The 11,539-nt window shown below is 39.9% G+C and overlaps 1 protein-coding gene across 5 annotated transcripts in view; it reads left to right on the forward strand.

The window, feature by feature from the left end:
• rcan3 (regulator of calcineurin 3) overlaps positions 1-9,784 on the forward strand; it is a 47,579-nt gene extending 37,795 nt beyond the window's left edge. For all 5 annotated transcript variants that reach the window (XM_026151702.1, XM_026151701.1, XM_026151704.1 and 2 more), the window contains 3 exons: positions 1,863-2,036; positions 2,904-3,075; positions 6,615-9,784. In XM_026151702.1, coding sequence (XP_026007487.1) covers positions 1,863-2,036; positions 2,904-3,075; positions 6,615-6,769 — 501 coding nt within the window. In that variant the 3' untranslated portion in view covers positions 6,770-9,784. The remainder of the gene's footprint in view (positions 1-1,862; positions 2,037-2,903; positions 3,076-6,614) is intronic.
• Positions 9,785-11,539: the final 1,755 nt, after the last annotated feature.

Below are 11,539 nucleotides of genomic sequence, written 5' to 3' on the forward strand. Positions count from 1 at the left end.
AAGAAAAGCGTCTGGACTTGTTTAAGTTGCTTGGAGACGTTTCACCTCTCATCCGAGAAGCTTCTTCAGTTCTAAGGGTCAAATGGTGGAGAGTCCCAGATTTAAACCCAGTGGGAGTTTCCCCTCAAAGAGGGACAAAGGACCCCCTGGCGATCCTCTACCTAATCAGGATCGCCTTAGACTACAATGACCTGGATGACTGAGAACCTTCACAGACAATGATTTGAGTCAGTTTCAGCATCTTGATCCAGATGTTCAGATGTTTGTGTCTTGCGTTATAGTAAAAAGATATTTTATTTAAAAACAGCTTTTTAGACGGAAAAAACTGAATAAAAATGAATGAAAACAGTTCTTTTTTATATGAATATGGACATTTTAGCATGTCAGTGCAGTGTTTGCAGCTTGACTTTAATTTATGATACCCAGACTTTTATGTGTTGCTCGTAGTTTGATTACATACAGTGTGAAAGTGTTAAGATTTTTGCATTAAATGTCAAACAAGGCCAGATGAATATGTGCCAGATTCTGGCAAGTGTTCTCCAATAAGACACAGGGCTGAAACGACACGCAGAGAGAGCCCAGAACTCATCCCGGTGTGCCGAGTGTGCAGATTATAGGTGTATCCTGTCACTTAGGTGTCACTAATGTACAGAGGCAGATCTCACAGCCGACATGCTGCCTGTATTCCTTCAGGTAACGCTCACCTTTTCCATCCTGGTGATAGCTGCTGTGTCAGCTCAACAAAGAAAGTGCTATGGGACTATTTTAGTTTCTAGCTTCCACTGACAGAAGAAAAATTCAGCTCAGATAAAAATCTGTCAGACAATAACAGAAATGGGCGCTGACTTGAGACCAGCGTTTAAAAGTAGACATTGGCACCACTGATTGCAAACACGTGGCTCTTAAGACACTTGATTAAAGTAAAAGCAAACGGCCATATCCACATACTTAACTATGGCTTTGCATTAACTTTAACTCTTTAAGTATTAAGTAGAAATGTTTTTGTAATGGCCGCTTTACCCAAGTTGAGCACAAGAACTACATTAAAGATGTAAAGGCCCTGTGAACCTGTACTGGCAGAAGACCACATTCAGTTGATCATCCTTCTTCCTTCTCAAAAGAGGGTCTAGTTTGATAGTCATTGTTGGAAGGATTCAAAGAGTAGCACTACTGATTATTCAGAAACGAGCTCCCCTGGTGGCCTCTTACTTTCTTTTTTTTTGCCCTCCTGCTGAGCTGCTTGATTGAGTTTACAGTTGAGGAGGCCAATTTGGTGAGGCCTGATGGGGGGGATATGGGAATGTTTAACGACATATAGTTCAAGAAGCAGAAAATTACATAAGGATTAAAAACGAAAAGAGAGACAACAGCAGAGAAGAGTGCTGGAAAATGACAGAGCTGGACGCAGAGCACTTAGTCACACGAGTTTCTCGCGTAGTGTTCTCAAATATCTTATTTTGTTGTATTTGAGATATTTGATGTTATCTAGCTTTTGAGAAAATAGTGCTCAGAGAACATAGTTCATCTTGAGTAATTGCACACAAAAGAAATAGAGAACAATAAACAACAGTTTTTAATCCAATTTTGACAATCATTAAGTGAAAGATGATGACGCTGACTCAGAAGATTTGCCTCTAGTCAAGCATATCTCTGTGTAAATACTATTGCCGTGGTTTGTCAGTGAATAAATGTTAACTAAGAAAACATTGTTTTAAGTGTTTATGGAAAAAATGTGACTTGTTTAGTCTATTTGGGTTTTTAAATGGTTGCTGTATTTCACAGTATCAGCAGGTTAACATGCTCAACAATAGCCTCGATCTCTCATCAGACTTGTACATTTTTACCTTTTTTATCTTGTGCAGGAGAGGTTCGAGGCATTGTTTAGGATCTACGATGAACAGGCGACTTTCCAAATGTTCAAAAGCTTCCGGAGAGTCCGGATCAACTTCAGCACCCCAGAGGCAGCAGCCCGCGCACGCATTGAGCTACATGAGTCCGAGTTCAACGGCAAGAAGCTTAAACTCTACTTTGCTCAAGTAAGTGTCAGCTGAGGGGTCTGGGAAAGGGCAGGAAGGGGGCCTGGGAGATGGAGGATCTGAGGCAAAGCACTGCTTATTTACATAGAGAGTTAGGGCACAGTGCATTGTGTGTGCACAGCAACACACAGAAAAACAAACTCGGAGAAAGAGCATGGTACACAATCTCCTCCCAAATTCTTTCAATTTCTCTTTTTAATCCATCTTTTAGTGTTGTTTGCATCTCTGAGCCACACCTGACTGCTTCCTGAACCTATGAGCCTTCCTGTCAAAACTCATCTGTTACATTATTGAGCACAAGAACACAGTTCTTGATTCCCCACCCACCCACTACACTGTAGCTGTGTGAACAAGTGTGTCTCTATGCAGTTGTGGGGAAGAGAGAGGTTGAAGGATGAATTTTACAGGTTACATACTGTATAAATTGTATTTCAATCACATTTAAATAGCTATAAATTAATGTGTAGCAAGTCCAAAACACCCAGTTTAGCTCAGTTTTAGTCAAGATTCCATCAAAGTTGTGCTTCCTGAAAAAAATACAAGTCACTGCGACTCCAACTGAAACTCCCCTTATCGCGAATACATCATCAGTCATGACCCCTGTTGCACCTTTTAGTACTTTGATGTAAGAGGATTAAGGATTTTACAGCTTGACAGATGCCACATGTAGGTATTGTAATTACAGCAATTGGCAGCTATCAAAATGCTGAAATCCATTCATTGGAAAAAGCCTGTTATTTGAGACTTGAAGACAGAGCTTCTGACTGAAACTTCAGTTTATCCTGTGCATATAACCAGCGGACAATGAGACTTGTGTATGAATTAAGAGAACAGTCGTTTCATCAGCTATCATCTTCTCTCCAATAGATCCAGAATGGTGACGAGGACATTGATAAGTCATATTTGGCCCCTCCCCAGCCAGTCAAACAGTTTCTGATCTCGCCCCCTGCCTCGCCGCCTGTGGGCTGGAGCCAGAGCGAAGACGCCACGCCCGTCATCAACTACGACCTGCTGTGCGCCGTAGCCAAGCTCGGACCCGGTCAGTACTCAACTTCAACACGCTCGTGCTCTGTGTTGGTACTCGGTGCCTACAACAGGCGTAACACAGGGAAAATGGTGTGCAACAAATGTATGAAAAAATCTCCTTTGAATCATTCGTCTCTGAACAGTAAAGCCGAAAAAAAGCAGGAAATTATTTCATGCACCTCAGGGGGGCGATGTGGAAAGGATATTTATCTGGGAAGCAATCATGACAAAAGGAAATGGAACATTTTTGAATTATAACTCTTTTAATCTTGACTTTTACTGCGGCGCGTTAGTCACTTCTGAATAGCATCTGAAGTACTTGTTCAGAAGTACATTTAAAGAATGCTGTGCCATTTAAAAATCTGTCTTTCTTAGTGATCTCAGCGAAGAACTTCCTGCTGCTGTGGTTTTTTGCAGAGAAGCATAAAAAAAGGAAACGCCAGACTGAATCCCACGAATCAAATCCATTGTTCGAGCTATGATACATCAGCATCAAGGGTCATTGTCAGTACATATACAATGAAAGAAGCAGTGGATTCAAATGATTTTGCATAACATACACTGACTAATGAGTAAACCCCTTCATAGAAACCATAAGTGGATTTTTGGAGGTGGTGAACGTCTGTGTGTATTTTTTTTCTATCTGCAGTATTAAACTAGGATTAGAAAGTCCTGCAGGGACGATTTATTTCAATTCATCATTACTTATTTCAGGGATTTAGGAGGAGTCATTAAGGGAGGATGGTAAACCAATGGCAATAGTTTATAGAATCTGCCCGAGTGAATCTGCTCTGCTTTCCATTTAGTCGAGCCAAGTTAACATTCATCAATGCCACCCAGGAAAAACAAAACATCCAGTGTGGAAATAGTTGTAGCAGCTAATCTTACAATCACGTTCCTCCCCACCTCAAGAACAATGCTGTTTCATTCTTTCCATGTCTATGCAGATCAACAATTGCATCCTTGTTATTCTAAGTTTAAACAGAGTTCTAGAGGCTCTCAGAACTAAAGTTAGCTCAGTTAAACTGGCAATAGACTACTTGAGTGTTGGCATGCATGCCCAGCCTGCACGGAGCTGCCACAAATGCTAAATACCTTCCCGTTTTAAACCATCCACTCGTATCAGACGAATATGTCGGAAGATTTTATTTCTTACACACACATAGTGTAAATGATAGCAATTGGATATCGTTCAGGTCTCACTTTGCCCTGGAGATTTTGTACCTGGTTGCATATAGAGTGGCATGGCAATATGAAAGCTAATGAGGAACCAGTCTAAATGAGGCAGCACAAACCACCACAGTTAGACTGGCAAGTAAACACCTGCACCTCTGTCTGCCTTGTCAGCAAGATATCAGATCGCCGCAGCCTTTAGAAAATGTCACCTAACACGCACAAGAAGGTGTGCCATTTCCACAGCGTCTTTCCATGCTTGCATATGTGGATGTGATCATGCTGATGAAGTGGAAAAAACAACCCGAGCGCCATTTATTATCACCAAAACTGATGATTAAACTCGCCACGTCCTCGCACGCACAATTACACACACACAGTCCAGTTCGGAGGACCATTTTGACATGTTCTGCTTTTACCATAGCAACACGAGGCTTCAAGAAACTGCTTTGTTCTGCGCGTCACATCCTGCCATCCAACATCAGATTAGCTCAGGGCTGCAGCACAGCACGCTGACTCCCTCTGTCAACTCCCCGTGGTAACAGCAGGATTATATTCGGTGTCCCTCTCTTGTGTTTGGCACCACGGCGAAAAGCGACAAGACCAATTTCCTCCTGTCTGCCAGCTGTCTGATCTCCATGGCGACTGTGATACAATCTCACAAGAGTCCGTTTTCAATCAGAGTCCGCTGAGTTTGGCATCCAGACAAATGGCAAGAGTATTCCGGGGAATAGTTGTCTCTTGAACACGTATCCTGATTTGTTCCTTAACCAACAGGAAAAACAGCTGTCACCATATAATAGATGCCGTACATATTTCAAACATAAAGTATATTTAGTTAGTCAACCATATTAGTGCAAAATTAGTGCTACTCTAGACAGAAGGAGGAGTGTTTTTCGTCTCCTTATCATTCATGGGGGATGTATTCAAATCCCTTCAGTAAAATCAGAGGCACTATAAGAGAGAGACAATTAAATGTGGAACTGAAATTTATGGGAAGGTTTTGGAATGGCAAAGACAAATGTAGAAATACAATTTCCAGAGGCAAAAGCTGTTACATAAGTGTTACTACTTATATAAATTAGATCATATCTGGTGGTTTTATACATGCACTCTTAATGGTATGGTGTCCATTGGTATAATGAATAATGCTTCAAAATAACTGGGCAGTATACTGCCTCCAGGCATTTGAAATGGTCAATAATATTGACTTACTTTTAGACTTAAGGTTGTAAAGTTCTAATATTACTCAAAGAGAGCAAAACATACAGCAGTTTCCTCTGGAATGTACACTACATTAAATGATTAACTTGCATGAAGCCTCTTCTACTGAGCAATGTGTTAGTCCAGTTCTCAGTACTCTGAGTTTTGCCAGTCTCTCTTTACCACAGTAGTGGTTTTGCTTTCATATTTAATCCGTAAATGTCCAATTACCCTTTTTTTAGTTTATTTAATTGAAAAAAAGAATGATGTACTGTGTGTGTATATATGTAGATTGATAGGTAGATATAATGATTAGTTTGCATTTAATCTTCCAACAAACTCATTCTCATAAACTTAGAATTAATTAATCAATTAAAATACGTAGGTGCTGCTGCCAGTTTGTGGAAGTCGCCATGTTTCCCTGCCATCTTGAATACAGTGGCCGAGACGGACATCGCTGTTCTGCCTAATTGTGTTAAGTTTGTTGATACAGACCCGCCACATATGTATTAGATGAGAAGATGAGAACTCATAAGAAAATTGTAATTCATGCTTATTTATTCCTAATATACTCAAAATTGACAAGAGCCAGCTAAACAGCTATGGATGGTTATAAGCCAACATTATACCAGCTAATGTTAGGTTCAGGTGTCCAGGAAATCACATTTTCCCTAAGCATAAACAGTTTGATTATATTCTCACATTGTACGAGAGTTGATTCGCCAAGTGTCCAGCAACTTAAAAGTTTCAATAACACTAGTTAAAAACAGCAGCCTCTGATGACAGAAAATTTCAGGATGTTCTCAATAACTCCGCTCAGTATCATCAAGATGAATCAGACTTCTTTAACAAGCTTACAGCCGCCTCCAGAAGTAAACATCGACACATACAGACAGCTGAGATGAACAGCTGACTAACGGCCTGCTAAGAAAACAGCAGATTGTGGAATGTATCTGGTCTGGAGTCATTTTGTTATCTGAGTACACTAAATACAGATGAATGGCAACCAGTTTTATAGGTGACTCGAGTGTAGAAGCATAAAATATCGCACATAAAATATGAAATATGATTGTCCTACAGTGGCCAGGATTATGCACTGCCGCAATTTGCTGACATCTAGTGGTGATATTTTACAGACTGTAACTTAATGGCTCTTCTCTCTTTCCATCCCCTCAGGTGAAAAGTATGAACTCCATGCAGGAACAGAGTCCACCCCCAGCGTGGTGGTCCACGTGTGCGAGAGCGAAACAGAGGAGGACGAGGCAGCGCGGCCAAAGCAGCAGATTGTCCAGACCAGACGTCCCGACGGACCCCCAAAGGTCTTCAACTAGAGAGGCCTCCCTTCCAACACCAGTGGGGCCAAGACCGCCACTTAAGCCCACAACACACCTGCCCTCTCTCTCTCGTCTCTGCACTCACAGAGAGCGTCGATGCCCCTCATTTCAGTTCAACTAAAGCAAAAAAAAAAACAAAACAAAAAACAACAAACATTGCTCGAAGACGGTGTTTGTGGGGAGCGTGGCGATGGAATGAGGTGGCTTGAAGGGGATGGATGAGAATCACACACACACACTCATCACATTCTGTGGACAGCCTGGGGGAGCGGTAGGCATGCTTGCCTCCACCCCACTAATCTCCCCTCGTTTTCGGCAAGAGGGGTGGAAATACCTGTCCCTACGCAGGCACCTGTCACTTATCGCACACACTCAGCTCTCATTGCTAGTCCTGCTCAGTAGCTTGCTAGTCAGTTAGGTTGTTAGCTGTACCTCTCCCTTCGTCTCACAGTCATATGTAATAATCGAAGATCTTTGGTTGAGGACATGTGATACTTAAGCAAAGATATTTTTCTTTTCTTTCTGTTTTTTTAAACAATAAATTGTGTTTTTAGGTTATACATATGTATTATAAGTGTCTATTTTTTTCCTCCTTTTTCATATCTGCTGGTTCGCAGTTTCCGCTCTCATTAAGACTGACTGTGTGATGTTTCCGCTCTTGTCTGCATGTATATACTGTATTACAAAAAATACCTACAGAAACACAAATACTAACAAGCTATATCAAGAAAAAGGAACCTATTTAACATCACACACAGCACGAAGCGCCATATGTGACTAACAAAGTTGTGGTGGTTGTCTGACTTTTTTTTCTTTTTTCTTTTCTTTTTTTTTGATTTTGCTTTTTGTCCTTTTTTATTTGGAGAGGTGTTTTTTTGCTGTACTACTAGATGTGTATACTTACTACGTATTTGATACCCCAAAACTTTTTGCATGCTAAGTTACTTCTGTAGATGAAGAGCTGAGGTGTATTTTTTTTCTTAATTGATGTTCGTGACTATGACAGAGGAACGGGTTGATGCTTTTGACGCAAGTGCATATTTGCGCACAGGGTTGAAAGTATGTGAAACGGGGGGGTAGAAAAATAAAAGCTGAATGAGTTTTTGAAAGCTTGACAGTTCAGTCTTTGACTCGACGGCAAATTTGCATGTGTCACTTTTTTGCGATTTGACAGGTCAAACCCCCTTATTTCTTCAAAGGGGTGTCGGGACGGGGTTTGTTTTTCTGTTTTTTTCTGATTCTGTTTGTTGTAATTCACAACTTAAATGTATTTTTTTATGTTATTTAATCAAACCCACAATCTGTGTCAGGTTTCCTCCGAAACCTTCTACTGCTTGTTTTGCACTGAGAATCTCTCGATATCTCCGAGCAATTGTGGGACTCTTGATCGTCTCCTGCTGCGCACCAGAGTACTGCGCTGCGTCTGGCTGTAAATAGCTTAGCGGAAAAAAATTTGTTGAAATAGTTCCTTTAGATATTGCAGTTTACCTGAAAGCATTTTGCTGAGAAAAGGGAAAATTAATCACGCCACATGAGATACACCAACCAAAGCATCGACTCATCTCCTAACGTAAAATGATTTCTTTCTTACTCAGAGACTCTGATCTGTATTTCTAAACACAAGGATATCATGTTTCCCCCGACCCACTTGCAGTAGTTTGTATTGAATTAGCGCTCATTTTATAAAAACATACATTCCTTAATCTACAGCTCACCTTTATTTTGTTCCAATAAAATCAAATCAGACCAGTGTGTTTCACCTCCACTGAATGAAACATTTCAGCGCTTTAAAAGCAACACAAAGGAGGCGAGTCTGAACCTCATTTGTGTCATCAGACAGCATGAAATCTAAAAGTACTTTTTGCTATGTAACAATATTAGTAAGCAAACTACAAGTCTGTGTGCATGTGAGCACTTTACTGTCAGTGTGCTGTTATTTCCTTCACATAAAAGTCTTTTTTTTAAAGACAAAGTAGGAAGCACATTGTATGTCTTCAGTTTTATTTCTAGTGTTGTTTGTTTTATCTCAAGCTAAACACCTGGTTAGCCTTTTCACCAGCATATTGCAGTGAGTGAAACACTCCACTTCCTTTTTGCTCGTGTGAACCTTTCAGGCCTTTTTTGGATCTGTGGAAGTGCGTTTCTGAAAAGCGGTGTGGACATGCAGTGCAGTTTTAGGTTTGAGAGAGAGAGAGAAAAAAAAGAAACGAGGCAGGATGACAGTGCAGAACAAAATCACTATCTTTGTTTTTGTGTTTGTCCACAAGAAACATTCATTTTATCTTCACAGGATATGAAATGGTTCTTTGAAATGCACCATGTTGGCAGAGTGCACTTTTATTGGCACTACGGTTAAGCTGTCGCAGTTATCTAAGCAGACGGCAGACTGGTGGAGCTGCTGTGATGGATGATATTGTAGAGGAAGCAGCGGAGCAGAAAGAAGGACACAAGGAAAGATTTTTTATCTCTTTTGTCATGGTGTTTTAACAAACTGGTGCATTTGGTCACAGTTGAAAAGAAAATTTATATTTATGTACATATGCCAAGTGTTTTTTCTGTTGCTGAGGCCAGTCCCGGTGTGCAGTTTGTTATGGCTTCTCTTGGCAATGTTGTAAATGGAAACAAAAAAAGACAAAAATGTATAACAATAAGTTCCGAAGATGCTCGATCAAAACCGACAGTCATCTTGTTGTGTTCAACATGGACTCTGTTTGAATGTTTCTTTTATTTCTGGGGAACGTCTACTAAAAAGCTCAATTATACCGTTTGTCACTGTTGTACTGTTTCCGTTGAAACCTGAATATTGTGTCTTGTATCGTAGGAATCGAGAAAACAACGTAGCAAAACGAGCAATAATTTATAGTTCTATAATACCAGTATGTGTATTTTCATGTTCTGTACTTATTTCTCAGAGATGGTCTCTGTCTCTTACAGTATCCGCTTCGATTTGTGTAGTATAATAGTCATTTGTTTCACATAGAAAAAAAAATACATAAAGACTTATTCTTAAAATCTATGTTTAGTGTTGTTTATTTCAGGTGTGTCTTTGCTCGAGGGGCTACACTTGGGATGCAAACACAGAAACAGAATCTCATTCCAAAAAATTAGATAGTTATAGTTGTGCAGAAAGTGAGCTATGTACAGTGTATGTACTGGGCTACACCTCTCAATCTTTGAATCCAGTCTTTTCCAGTCATATTATCGTAAATATGAAGCTTAGCTGTGCGGTCTGCCTTTACAAACATCTGTAAAAGAATACGTTTTTCTAAAGAACTCATGGAATTCATGAGTCCTACTGTAATAGGATGCCACTGTCACAACACGTCACATCATGAGTTTTTATTCCCTCCCAGATGTAAGTGGTATAATTGTGCAATGGAATCCAGAAGGTGGCAGAACACGTAAAGTTACAGAGCAGCTTAAAAGCATTGCCAATGCTCTGCTGACTCAGTAACTCGAGAGTTTCAAACCTCGGGCGTTTCTGTGGCTAAGCAGCTCCTGTAAATGTGTAGTTGTTCTGGTACTTGTGTCCATAAAGTGTGTGTTGTGCCAGACATACACCTGAGTAAAATCTAGTCTCCCAGTTTGTGGCTTTCATAAGTTTTCATTACTTTCACAGAATTCAGCATTAATTTACCAAATGCAAGATCTTTAAAACATTTCCTGATTTTGTTCTTCTTGATCATAACTGAAGGCTTATTTTATTTTACCAAGACCAGCTGTTGGTTCTTCAATAGATTAAATTTATGTGACAGAATAAATCTTATTACTTAGTATTTAAGTACAGTTTTGTTTTTAATACCAAAAACTAGAAAGTCATTTGCAAATAACTACTTTTTTGAAATAGGAAATAAACTGTAAGAACTTGGCATTTTTTCATGTAGAGGAAAGGTTTTTTCTTTTTGCCTGTATGAGCAGCAGATTCTAAAGTGAGAAGAGAGAGACCATCTTGAATTCTCAGCCCACATGATCTCTGCTACACATAAGTTCAGCATTAACAGCTTGCATGCTTGTGACACAATTACATTGTTGTAGTTCCTACACAAGACCACATTTGGTATAATGGGGGACAGTAACTGACCTTTTTGCTATCAAAATGTCTTTAACTTGTGTTTATAAAATGTCAGCATGCTAAGTTGCTTTGTTTCAATGCACTGTATGCTAGCATGCTGACTGTAGCACTTAGCACATGACACCTGTCCAGTCATGTGACTGCAACAATGAGGGCAAACAGGCAACAAATGCTGGCCCACACTGGCCAATCCACAGAACTGCAGAACAGACCTGTTTGTTTCCAGCAGTTTCTTTTCTATTTTGCAAATTCACACTGGCATGTTTCAGATCACAGAAGAAGTTGCAATATTAGACAAAGATAACCAGCTACCTTGAGTTAATACAAAATGCAGTTTTGATTACTTCATTTATCAAGATAAAAGATCCATCCAAACCTACCTGCCCTGTGTGAAAAAGGAACGTGCACCATTTGTTAAATAATGAGTTAATGGTGATTAACCAAATCTCACTTCAGTTTCACTGACCACACCCAGGCTTCATTACTGCTAAACCAGATGAATCATGAAATCGGTTAAATAGAACCAGTCTGACAAAGTGAAGTAGACTAAAATACCTCAAAAGCAACACTTCATGTAACAATTTGAAGAAACAGCTGAGAAAACAAGTCACTGAAATCTATCATTGTTGAAATGGTTACAAAACCATTTCTAAGGCTTTGGGACTCCAGTGTATTACAGTGAGAGACATTATTTA

The sequence above is a fragment of the Astatotilapia calliptera genome, chromosome 19 (genome assembly GCF_900246225.1).
Source record: "Astatotilapia calliptera chromosome 19, fAstCal1.2, whole genome shotgun sequence".
NCBI lineage: Eukaryota > Metazoa > Chordata > Actinopteri > Cichliformes > Cichlidae > Astatotilapia > Astatotilapia calliptera.